Source organism: Channa argus, chromosome 14, assembly GCF_033026475.1.
Source record: "Channa argus isolate prfri chromosome 14, Channa argus male v1.0, whole genome shotgun sequence".
In the NCBI taxonomy this organism is placed as follows: Eukaryota; Metazoa; Chordata; class Actinopteri; order Anabantiformes; family Channidae; genus Channa; species Channa argus.
In genome coordinates, this window is record NC_090210.1 from 20,631,997 (window position 1) to 20,643,279 (window position 11,283).

At 42.6% G+C, this 11,283-nt stretch overlaps 1 protein-coding gene across 3 annotated transcripts in view; it reads right to left on the reverse strand.

The window, feature by feature from the left end:
• zeb1a (zinc finger E-box binding homeobox 1a) overlaps window positions 1-11,076 on the reverse strand; it is a 50,971-nt gene extending 39,895 nt beyond the window's left edge. The window contains exon 1 of one of the 3 annotated variants that reach the window (XM_067474354.1): window positions 10,931-11,076. In XM_067474354.1, the coding sequence (XP_067330455.1) occupies window positions 10,931-10,988 (58 nt within the window). In that variant the 5' untranslated portion in view covers window positions 10,989-11,076. Of the gene's footprint in view, window positions 1-9,228; window positions 10,180-10,221; window positions 10,820-10,930 lie in introns of those variants that run through there. The other 2 variants (XM_067474356.1, XM_067474355.1) reach the window with 2 other exon arrangements.
• Between the last annotated feature and the right edge of the window lie 207 nt (window positions 11,077-11,283).

The following is an 11,283-nucleotide window of genomic DNA, read 5'->3' on the forward strand; positions in this document are numbered from 1 at the left end:
CAATGTAGATATAAGAAAACAAAACAAATGCCTTCAGCAACTTTAGCTAGTGCTAGAATGAGACTCTAAATCAGTGCATCTAGCCCTTAGTCTCTCTGCTCTGCTACAATCTGCTACACTCAGTCACTCTGTGCCCAGAACTTCAGCTAATCTTCATTATAAAATGTCAATAAATGAAAATGCTCCAAAACGTACAAACAGAAAATCTATTTGCAGCTATACAGTCATAATTACCTTTATATTTTAAGCGCTGCAAATACTAATTATCTGGCACTTTTGTTTGATAGATCACTGCAATTATAAATAAAAAAATAATCTATCAACTGACTTCCCCCTTTCAGCACTAGTTACTACAGGTTATATTAGGCACCAGTTATTCCATTTATTCCAAATAAGTTGTCACATCTACAACAGTAAACATAGAGCAAAAACAGGAGAAGTTCCCAGAAATATGACGTTAAAAATCACATTCAATGTTGGATTTGCTGCACTGGCTACAGGCTGAGTCACTATTGTGTCATATGAGTCACTGATAGTAGAATATTATATTTAGATAAAAAGCTTGTGCAGTATGACTTTCAGGTCCTATCAACACTTGCCATGAGCCACCGGGAGGTGGTAATGCAGTTATTATCAAAGCTTCAGAACAGACATGTTGCTTCATGCCCACAGCTCATCCACTCCTCATGCTCAGCAGCCACCTCAATTACAGCAGCATCATCCTCGACTCCGTCTTCTCTCCATCCATGCAGTCTGGGTGTAATTCGGCAGGGTTGGGTGGCCTCCATTAGCGCTCCTCCACAGGGACAGGACAACCTCTAAAGCACAGCACTCGAGAAGCGCTTTGGGGCCCTGCACTTTACCCTAACAGCTTCATCAACTCTGCATCCCCAGAGCCAAATGCGCGCACTCACACCACATACACATATACAAACAGGCACACCAAACCTCTGAAGGGCCCAATTAGCAGCCATCACCCGTAATTCAATAACAACCCTCGGATTCTTTCATCCTCTCCAGTCAGTTTCACTCGATCATAAATTTGCTTGCACGATTTAAAAGAGATGCAATGTTTTTCTGCATCACCAAACAACTCTAAATTATATTTAGGGAATACGATTAGACCTGCATACTTTGTTTAAAACCAAGAGTATTCTTCCAGCTTCTCTCCTTTCTTCCTTCCAGCGTTCACCTTTACAGGCACTATATATCGCCTCTCTGGCTCCTTGCTCTGCAAATCAAGCCCACAAGACACAGAATGGAGGAGAGAGACAAAAAGAAAATCCTCACTGCACATTTCTACAAAGCTTCTAATCAAATCCTCTGTTCCACATGTTCACTCACCATCCACAACACACCTACACACACACACACACACACACGCACACACACAGAGCAGGACTGTTTCCACCCAACTATAAAACAAATTGAATATTATAATTCAGAGAAATACTTTGCAACATTTACAGTTACATCATTAGCGTATTATTAGCAGACAGGCACTGCCCAGGAGGAGACAAACAATATCAGGAACCTGTATATCGTCAGTCTGTTATGCTTGGTGCATTCCAGGAAATACGTTCTGTTCAAGCGTTTCATTATCATGTTTGCGTGTTACCATGTACCTTTAACCGGCTTCATCTATTTATGCATCAGTAAACTCTATTCAGAAATACAGACCTTAACAGTGGAGCCACAACTGGATTCCTGGACTATTTGTATTATTAAGTTACTGATTTAATCATCTAGTCTACATAACACATGATAAAAGTAAGAGTTGCCCATCAGAATGTCCCAAGCTGGTCTGTGGTTTTGTCTAAGAAACAAAGTCCAAAATATTTCTAATTAATATTTCATCATGAAAAGTCCCAGTTTAGTAGCACATGCAAAATTAACCCAGGTGTGTACACAAGATTAACAACTCAAAGCTAAACGGCAAAAGTTTACACTCATGAGAGGAAAGAGTGAGCTTGTTTTGAGCATGTGTCAACAGATTAGTGAGAATGCCCCCTGGAGGGGGAGTGTGAGCATGCTTACAATCCTTTAAACACAGGTGAATAAATGATAGGTGTTTTTGCTATAGCTTACCCTCCATACCATCCAACTAGTTTCTCAACAGTGAGATGATTATAAATCTTTATTTCATGTAACAGGTCGCATAGTTGCAGCACTGTCCAAGTTGATTTTCTGACTCGAGCAAGGATGAAAGCATACTTTGTATTTTTGTTCCCTTTCTGTGTGACGCTTTTGTGTTTTATCCACTATGCACTTGAAACAAAAAAGACTGGAAAGCCAGCTACAGTTTAAAAGAAGAAATAAATCACTCCACTGTGCTTTTAATCTAATTCTCCATCCCACCTGTCCTCCTGCTGCTGTGCCCTCTGAGGTCTCTGGGGTGTCTTTAGCAACCCAGGCCCCTCCTAACCCACCTGTCCACCGCTCATGATTTATGCCTCCTGAGACCACTTGGGTTGCTGGGAGGTGCCTTTCCTGCTCCTACAGTAGGTTTTATTTTTAACTTTGAGCTTTAGTTAACGAATATACATTTGAATCTTAAAATAATTCTTTGGTTTGGGTAGTGTAGTGCTTCATGTAGCTTTGGAATGTTAAAGTTCCAGCGTACGCTCTATTTAAGGTAAAACAAAATCCAACCATGTCCATAAACAAGCACATACTAAAGAAATCTCATAAGTCAGCAGCACAGTTTTCCAATGTACTTTTTAACAAGCGACAAGATTTTCAACAAGTATCGAAACTGAACTTGAACTATCTTGATACTGGTGTCGTGTGTTAGATTTTTCCTCTCTTCAGGGATGTTGATGTACTCATCCCTGAGTAGTGTCTCACAGGGAGGTGGCGTTTTACTTCCATCACCAGCTTAACTTGCTCTCTACTGTAGAGTGCCCTCGGCCCTGGATCAGTGTTATGCCTGAGGACAGGCAGCAGCTTTGCATTGTGTTTTCACTGATTTCCTCTGAGCTCGAGGAGCCTGCAGCCTCTGTTCTACTTCTCAGGCAGCAGGAGAAAAAAACACAATGGAGAGGATGGCAGGATATGCAAATCGTAACACCACCAAAAAAGAGGGACATGAGTTTCCCACCAGCTGAGTGTGAAAGAGTGCTCCCCCTCTACCACACTCACAGGAGTTTGAATGGGAGTCTTTCTTCTGACACAAAGTGGCTTGCATGCTCACAAGACTCAAAAAAGCACACTAAAGTATTAACAAACATAGAGAAAAACTAATTTAGCACTAGTGCAAATGTACAGATGTCTATGTAGTAAATTTAAACTTACAAGAACTTTCAGATGCACTATCTGCAGCAACAGCTGCTGCAATATAAACTGGGCTCTTTCACCACAGCCTGCCTTTCACAGATCTGACTTGGCTAGCAGAGTAAGGTTTTAGCTGTTAGCTGCTAGGGGAGCCTCTTGGACACATGAATATTCAGGTGGTTAAATGACAACAATGAAAGGCAAAAGCAAAGCACCTTAATTGTAGGAATTGGGTTAAGACAGAAGAAAAGAAAGTGTTGATCCAAGTTTGGCAGTTCCTCTGAGAGTTTATGCATTGGTGGTGCTATAGGTGAATTTCAGTTCTGGTTCCACATTTGGTTTTGTTTTCTGTGTATGTGGCAGAGAGAGAACTTGGTCTTCGTAACATCAATTTTAAACAGCACTGAAAAGAGCACGATTTAGCTTTTTAAGATGTTTTTAGAGTTTGACATTCTTATAAGATCACAGCGGCGGTGAACTTTGAATGCTGCTCATTATATTATAGCAATAAGTGGAAAGCTGTGTTTTTGCTCATGCATTATCCAGATATAACACACACATCCATTCATCATCCATACTGCTATATTGGGCTTTAACATTACTGTAAACATTCTGTTTATCTGAATTTTTAATGTGAGACAAATTCTGCAGCACCGACACTGAATAAGTAAATGGATTTTAATGCAAGCTGAAGTCTCCAAGATAGTGTTCTCAACTTTGTTCTCAGTCCACCTCCTTTAAAAAGATGGCTATCTTGTAAGATCTATGGTGTGTCACACCGGAGACATGAACAACCTATACCAAACGGCTGTGGAAGTTCAGATATATGATAATTACGTAGGTGCTCTCAGTTTCATACAGTACACCATTTCCCTTCCACCTCTCTTAAAAATTGTTGTCAAGTTGAACCACAGAGTTCTCGGGTAATTGGAATAGTGTTTAGATGCACTTAAGAAACCTGGCTACTGGAAAGCCTAGTATACATGCAGCAGCAGAGTAACCTGATTTCTCCTCCACCTCACACTTATTTTGGACGTCTGGCGCGCAAATGTTTACTGTACTGTATGGTGACAAAAAATGTGCTGCTTTCTGACTTTTGGTGTGTGTGTGTGTGTGTGTGTGTGTGTGTGTGTGTGTGTGTGTTGCAACAGAGTAAGCAGGGGAAATTGGCTTATTTAGACTTCTACGAGGCATTTTGTGTTAGTTACATTTTCTGTTGCAGGCTTTGCTTTAAAAATAACGTGACATCACCTCCTTTCACTCACTTTCTCAATCCACTGCGTGTTTCTGTCTACAGCCTTTTGTTACGCACAGGCACAGGTGGAAAAAGCCGATTAGAAACCTGGTTACATGTATACCTGGCAAAGAAATTTACATTTCCTGACAGAAATCTACCTAGCAAAATCAGGTTTCCATAATCCCCTACCCTGATTTCGGAGGGCGGTTTTCTTGTTTACATGGCACATGAAAGCAATCTGTAACCTGGTTAGTTAAATCCATATAAACACACATTATTTCCATATTGCTGTTTTGTTTTCTTGCATCTCATTTTAAAAACTATAAATTCCATGTTTGCTTTATACTTTCATCATAGGAAGCTCAGACTACTTTCATTTAACCCTCTATAAAAGCAGGAATGCTGTACGAGTCAAGTGAGGGTGTGTATGTTATTTAAACCTGTTTAACCTTTCTGCATATAGCATATTTCACTGTATTAAGTCATCTGCCTTTACTTTCTACGACTGATCTTTCAAGGTGCCTTTATCAGACGACGTCATCTAATTGAAACACCACACCAACAGCGAGAACTGCAGCTTTTCCCTCACAGGCACCATTTTAATGCATGTAAATCCAAACAAGCAGGCCTGTGATGTTATGTAAAGGCTGAAGGAAAGCAGCAGTTTCCCACCTCGATGCTAACACACAAACGCGCGCGCGCATGCACGCACACTACTCAATTAGTCACAGCAGCAGCATAACTAGCCCTAATGCACCTCCCCCTCCAGACCATAAAAGGTGATGGGAGGGGTTAATGCTAACTTGCTAAAGACATCCTGTAGTGCTTTGTCATTCCTCAGGCCCATTTGTACCACACACACACACACACACACACAAACACACACACAAACAAACTGCCCTAGGCTCTTCAACACAAGGAGAAAGTAACATGAATGACTGCTGGTCATGGATCAATTAACAGCTACTGTTCACCGCAACCAATTCAAACAGAGCTCATGACAATTTTCCACTGCTGTCTCACTAACAGTCAACAAATGTGGATGTGTGCAAAAACATTTGCATTACACAAAATTAAGTTATTAAAAACTTGAGGCAAAACTAAAAGCATACATGTCCTTTATAAACATATTTAGTGACATGAGTATACATTATAACCTTTATGATTTGATACCAGCCTTATTTAATGAGAAGACCAAAATAAACCCAGGCTATGACGAGGCATATTAGCAGCAAGCAAATGCTCAGTAATACCTCAGAGGTAGGGCACTCACATGACTCCTGCTCGGTGGGGTAGCAGTCTGGAGCACCTCAGGGTGACCTGAAGCAAGTGGTCCATTCATGCTTAAATACAAAATAATAGCATGCTGAAGCTTTCATGTTTTACCAATTTTCCCCGAAAAAGAATATGACTCTGTGTAGCCTAGTCATTTTTTACACACAGTCCAGTCTTCAATACTCCCACAGCAGAGATTTAAAGAAATTAGTTCATAGTCTTAATACTGATGATGCAAAGCTTACTTGTGTTACAACATATTTCAGCCTCACCATCAACAGAAGAGCACTGAATAGGTAGCAGACACACAGAACACTGATCTATGCATCAAATAACAGCAAGCTGATCAAAGAGCCTTTCACTAAAGAGACATAGTAATCCATTAAAACCCTGATTCAAAGCACTTTCATATCATCAAATGCCTATTTTATATGTAATTGAAAGCTGTTGCAAACACTACACTTGGTCTGTTAATATGCCACCATCGCTGCAAGTGAAAACACTCCATGTAAATTCACCAAATGTACATCTGCAATTTAAATAAAAGCAAGCAAGAGTATTGTTAGTTGTTAGTTATTGTTGTTACCGAGCAGGAGTCATGTGAGTATTGTTATGAAATAGGAAAATGTGTCCACTCAAGAACCATTACTGGGAACAAAACAGGAAACCTAAACAAAAACAACCCCCCTAATCACCAACTTCAAGTACCATTTCTCCAAAAAGTTCCAGAGGACAGACAGACAGACAGACAGACAGACACCAGTGAAGGCCGAGCCTTCGCCGGATCGTTGGTATGAGCAGTCCGAGTCTGGGAGTAGACTGCTGTGTTTATCCTGACAAGGTATGTTACCACCAAGCCACATTCCTCTAGTCCCTAAATTGCAGTGTTAGATTACAGCCCAGCAGAGTGTGTGCGCACACACACAAACATGGAGCACACGAGAGCCATAGGAAAGGCACCAGGTGACGAAACCGTGACCAAAGCAGCAACAGGCAGTGCACATGGAGAGCAGACACCTGCCATTTACAGTACAGATACAGATGCTTAGCATGAGCTGACAATGAGATCACTAAGTCTGCAGTTGCATTTAGATAAAAACAAAAACAACCTCTTCTTCTTTACACCTACATGGATTTCTTCTGAGTATAGCTACTTTAAAAAACAGAGAAATCAGGCTTTTATGTACTGTGCATGCTGCTACTACTCCATAAAATCTACAGTGTCATATGTAGTCAACATTTCATTTGTATAAAAGCAAGTGCAGTAGTCATGAGTCTCTGCAGGCCTATAGCAAGATGACACTCAGTTCCTATATGACTGTTTGCAGTTGCTGTCAGGTGGGAAATCATTTCAGGGAAAATGTGCATCAAGGCCACCTGACAGTCATTGTTAAACCCCAGGCAGGTATGTGTAGGCTAAAAAATGCCATTTAAAAGATCAGATCCCTTTTAAGCAAACTCCAATTTGGCCTTTTATAAACAAGGTCTAAGCAAAGGCAATTACTTTAAATGAATAAAGATGTAGGCATCGTTGCTAATGCATATGGCATCGTGCTTAAAGCATGATTGTGAAACTACATCTACAAAAAATGCCCGGCCACCTTTAACGCTATGGTCTGGAAAGGGTGGTGAGATCCTGGGTATGCCTTTACCACATAGCCTCTAAGTTGCCATTAACCTACAGCTGACCCTCTGCTGCCAAGTAAGGTGCTGTAATGGGCGACAACTAAAAACATATAAACATTCTCAGTTTTTTGTTATTGTAAATTGAATTTCTGATGGTTGTGCACTGACTGACTGTTAGTTGCAGGTCTAATCCATAATAAACAAGATTCTGCAAAACTCCAAAGTGAGGACAGGACATGGATCCCCAAGCTATGCGAGACAGGAGTAGAGCTGAACCCGTTGGATGCTCAAACAATTACTTGATTACTGTAGGAATTCTACTCAACAGTGCTAAGTGATAAATTAATAATGGCTCAAGTAATTTCTTTCTTGCTGCATTCTGTATAAACTAAATATGTTTGGCTTTGGGCAAATCAGTCAAGCCAATTATATTTTTAATTCATTAAGTAAATAACATGTACCTCATTTGGAAATTAAACAGAAGAAGCTTTCATTGTACACATACACTTTAGAATATGTCCTCTGCATTTAACCTATGCTCCTGGGTGGAGCAGTGGGCAGCCACAGGCAGCACCCAGGGAGCTACCTCTGAGTGTCTTGTTCAAGGACACACCTGGTGCGTGGGATGGGATTTGAAATGGGAGACTTCTGTATCAAGGCCTGATGTCCTAGCCATTGATCCACCAGGCATACTAGGAGATTTGGCACCAATGTGCAAAGTGAAATGTTTATAAGCAACATCTGTTAATTAATATTTAAAAAAGGTGTGGAGGAAGATGTAATTTAAGGTAAGACCATGTCCATTTTTTTTTCAAGTTGGCATATGTTCATGAATTAGGTCTACAGAAGTCTGTAACCTCAGAATATGTGAGCATGTAAACAGTTAAAACGTACAAATTAAAACTTTTGTGACACTATAGCAGATATGAGCAGCTGTTCGCCTCAACATAGTGATGACAGGCTGGAGGTCACGGCTCATTAGCACGGGCTAATGTTTGTCACATCCGCGCTTTTAAAATTCAAAAAAGGTGGTGAACGAGCAGCAGCACGTGTCATGTGGATGGAAAAAAGAAAATGAATGCATAGCGGCGGGATGAAATTTAAACACAGACTAGTCACACCGAGTTTCACTTGTGGCAGATTACAGCGTGCGCACTTAATCACAGCACCTTTTGCCATCTTGATCGCGCGCCGCGTTACAGGAACCAGCATGCGCCTTCCTTTTATAATCCCTTTTAATACTGCACTGTTTCGGAATTGAAACGAAACAACACGCCCAGGAATATTAACCGTCCCATTTATGAGGCGGGGATATTGGTTAAAATGCACCTTTATAGGTGTTGCATCACCTTGAGTACCTGGCTGTCTCCGGTCCAGAAAAAAGCAGCAACCCCGCCTTCACTGCAGTAATGGTACTGACCGCCATTCCCTTCCGCACACCGCTCAGGAAATTGTATAACGAATTACCGCTACACAATAGATGGAAACGAGCGGTTTAACGGTGAACCTTATCGACACTGTTACTGCACATGCACAGTGGGCGATAACAGAGGAATAACCACCTTATGCACCGTTCATTTTCCTGGGTACAGACACACACACACAGAGAGACTGACAACTGCAGTGTGCACTCGGCTAAACGAGTTGTCTGGGGCACAAAAAAAGACATAAAAGAGGAGATAAAACATACACAAGTGGGTCAGCAATGTGTGTCGTTGAGATAAATCCCGCGAGAATGAACGGAGGTGAGCATCCATGTGAAGCTGGTATGGCACACGGTGAAAACTACAAAAAAAAAAAAAACCAAGCATCTCTACCTGCACAAGTGGACATTTGGAGCGGTTTTCCTGGCTCCTCACGACGCGCAGAGCCTTTAGAAGACGGCGAGAAGATCCCGTTCCGTGGACGGTCGAGAGCCGCAGGTGCTATTTCTGTTTCTTTCTAGGCCATTTGTCAGTCCCGTTATCCGCGTTCAGGTAAACATGATGATGATGATGGTGTGGTGATGATGGCTCCTGTGCGGACGCACAGAGTCACCGTCGTGGCGTCAGCAACAGAAAAAAAAGGTTCTTCGCAGCCGCTCGCCTCGCACACCTCCGAACGGTGTGCAAAAATATATTTATTTATAGGTTGACTTTTTTTATTGGTTAATACGGTGTAAGAGGGGAGAGTACAGGTAAGAAATTGTCCAATGAGGAACTCTGGCTCAAGGGGCTGGATACATTTAAAGTTATTACATCAAGCTACGTTCAAAGTCTATTTTGTGTTCATTACTTCATGACAAGTGGAATTAAATCCCTCTTTTTGGGTGGGAAAATGTCCCACCCGCAAACGCCTTCTAGGATCAGTTTTATAATGTAAAAGAAATATCCTCCCTTCAGGCGATATTACAGCATTACTACAGCTGTATCATCCTATTTAGAGATACTGCAAAGTAAGATAAGATACTAATAACGTCAACACTCACAACCGAAGGCTGTGTACTGTTACACCTTATATTGCAGTAACGTGACTTGAAACAAACCCCTAGAAACCGAAAAATACACTTTGCTGTCATGCTTAAAAGGCAAAGTCAAAAACCACTTTGGTTTTCAATATTGCTACCGGCTCACAAACCCCGATTTAATCAATCCGAAAGGCAACAATCAAACATGTGCAATAGCAGAAATGTCCAGGTTAATCAACAAGAAAGTCGCGGCGAATACCAAGCAAATACAGATTAATGAAGCTAAACTGGTGCGGGCAATGAGGAAATCAACGCATGTATTGAAATAAATTTGCCAAATCCACAACATAATTCTCCCTCTTACCTTAATGAAGAAAACATGTGGTGCTGCAGTTGGAGCAGGGAGGAGTGAAGTGGAGATAAACTAAACATCCCATCTCTTTGCCATCACTGGAGCGGCAGCGAATCCGGCCAAAAACCAATGCAAAACAACTCATGCGTTCACCGAAAACGCCCCATTAACCATCCGGCTACAGAACAGCCCGTAAAGTTGCTTTATTTTTGGCCGGGCACGTCAAACGGAACCGTCCGGGGCCGAGCGAGCAGCAAGTTAGCATGAAACTAACCTCGCAACAACCTCGCCCTAAACATCCACAACACCAAACTACTAACTGCCTCCAACGGGCCACGTTGTTATGCGAAAGCCCCGCAACCTGCCGCCAAGTGTTGCCGCGGGTGGAAAAGTGGCCGAAAAGTCCAGAAACGCAGAGGGGAAAAGTACACGAAAGTGAAATAAACACCAGTACAAAGCGCTCCCCGGGTTATTCTCACAGGCGGATAACGGTTCTCTCAGGCAGGCGGCCCCTTGCACCGCCAGGCGGAGAGAGAGAAGCCAGCCAGGTATAACGGTACACCACCACACGGCGTATGAACACACCAATACTCCGCAAAACTCCCCGAAACGTGCTTCAACTGACTCCCTAAAAGTCTCCAGAAGGAGTTTACCGAGTGAAAAGCTCACAGGAAGCCCGTCGGGGCTGCCCGTGGCTGGTTACGGACAAGTCGGGACTTACCGCTGCTCCTCCTCGGGTTCGCCTGTTTTCTGCGCTTACACCTGGGGCCATCCGCCATGATCCTCTCGCTGGGTCTGAAGCGCAGCCGCTCGCTAGTCACCTCCACCCTCCTCCTCCCGTGTCTCTCCCTCCTCCTCACCCCTCCTCACCCCTCCCTTCCCCTTGTCAGCTTTACGACATCACCTTCTCACCGCAAAAACACCTGGTTTGCGACACACTGGCCGCTTTTACGGCATCACCTTCTGGAACACCTCAGCACATGGCCCCTCCTACTGGCCGTACACGGGTGTGTGTGTTCGCAGAAAACGGTTGTCCTCTCGAGTGCTGCAACTCTGTCCCCGTTGGTCCCGGAC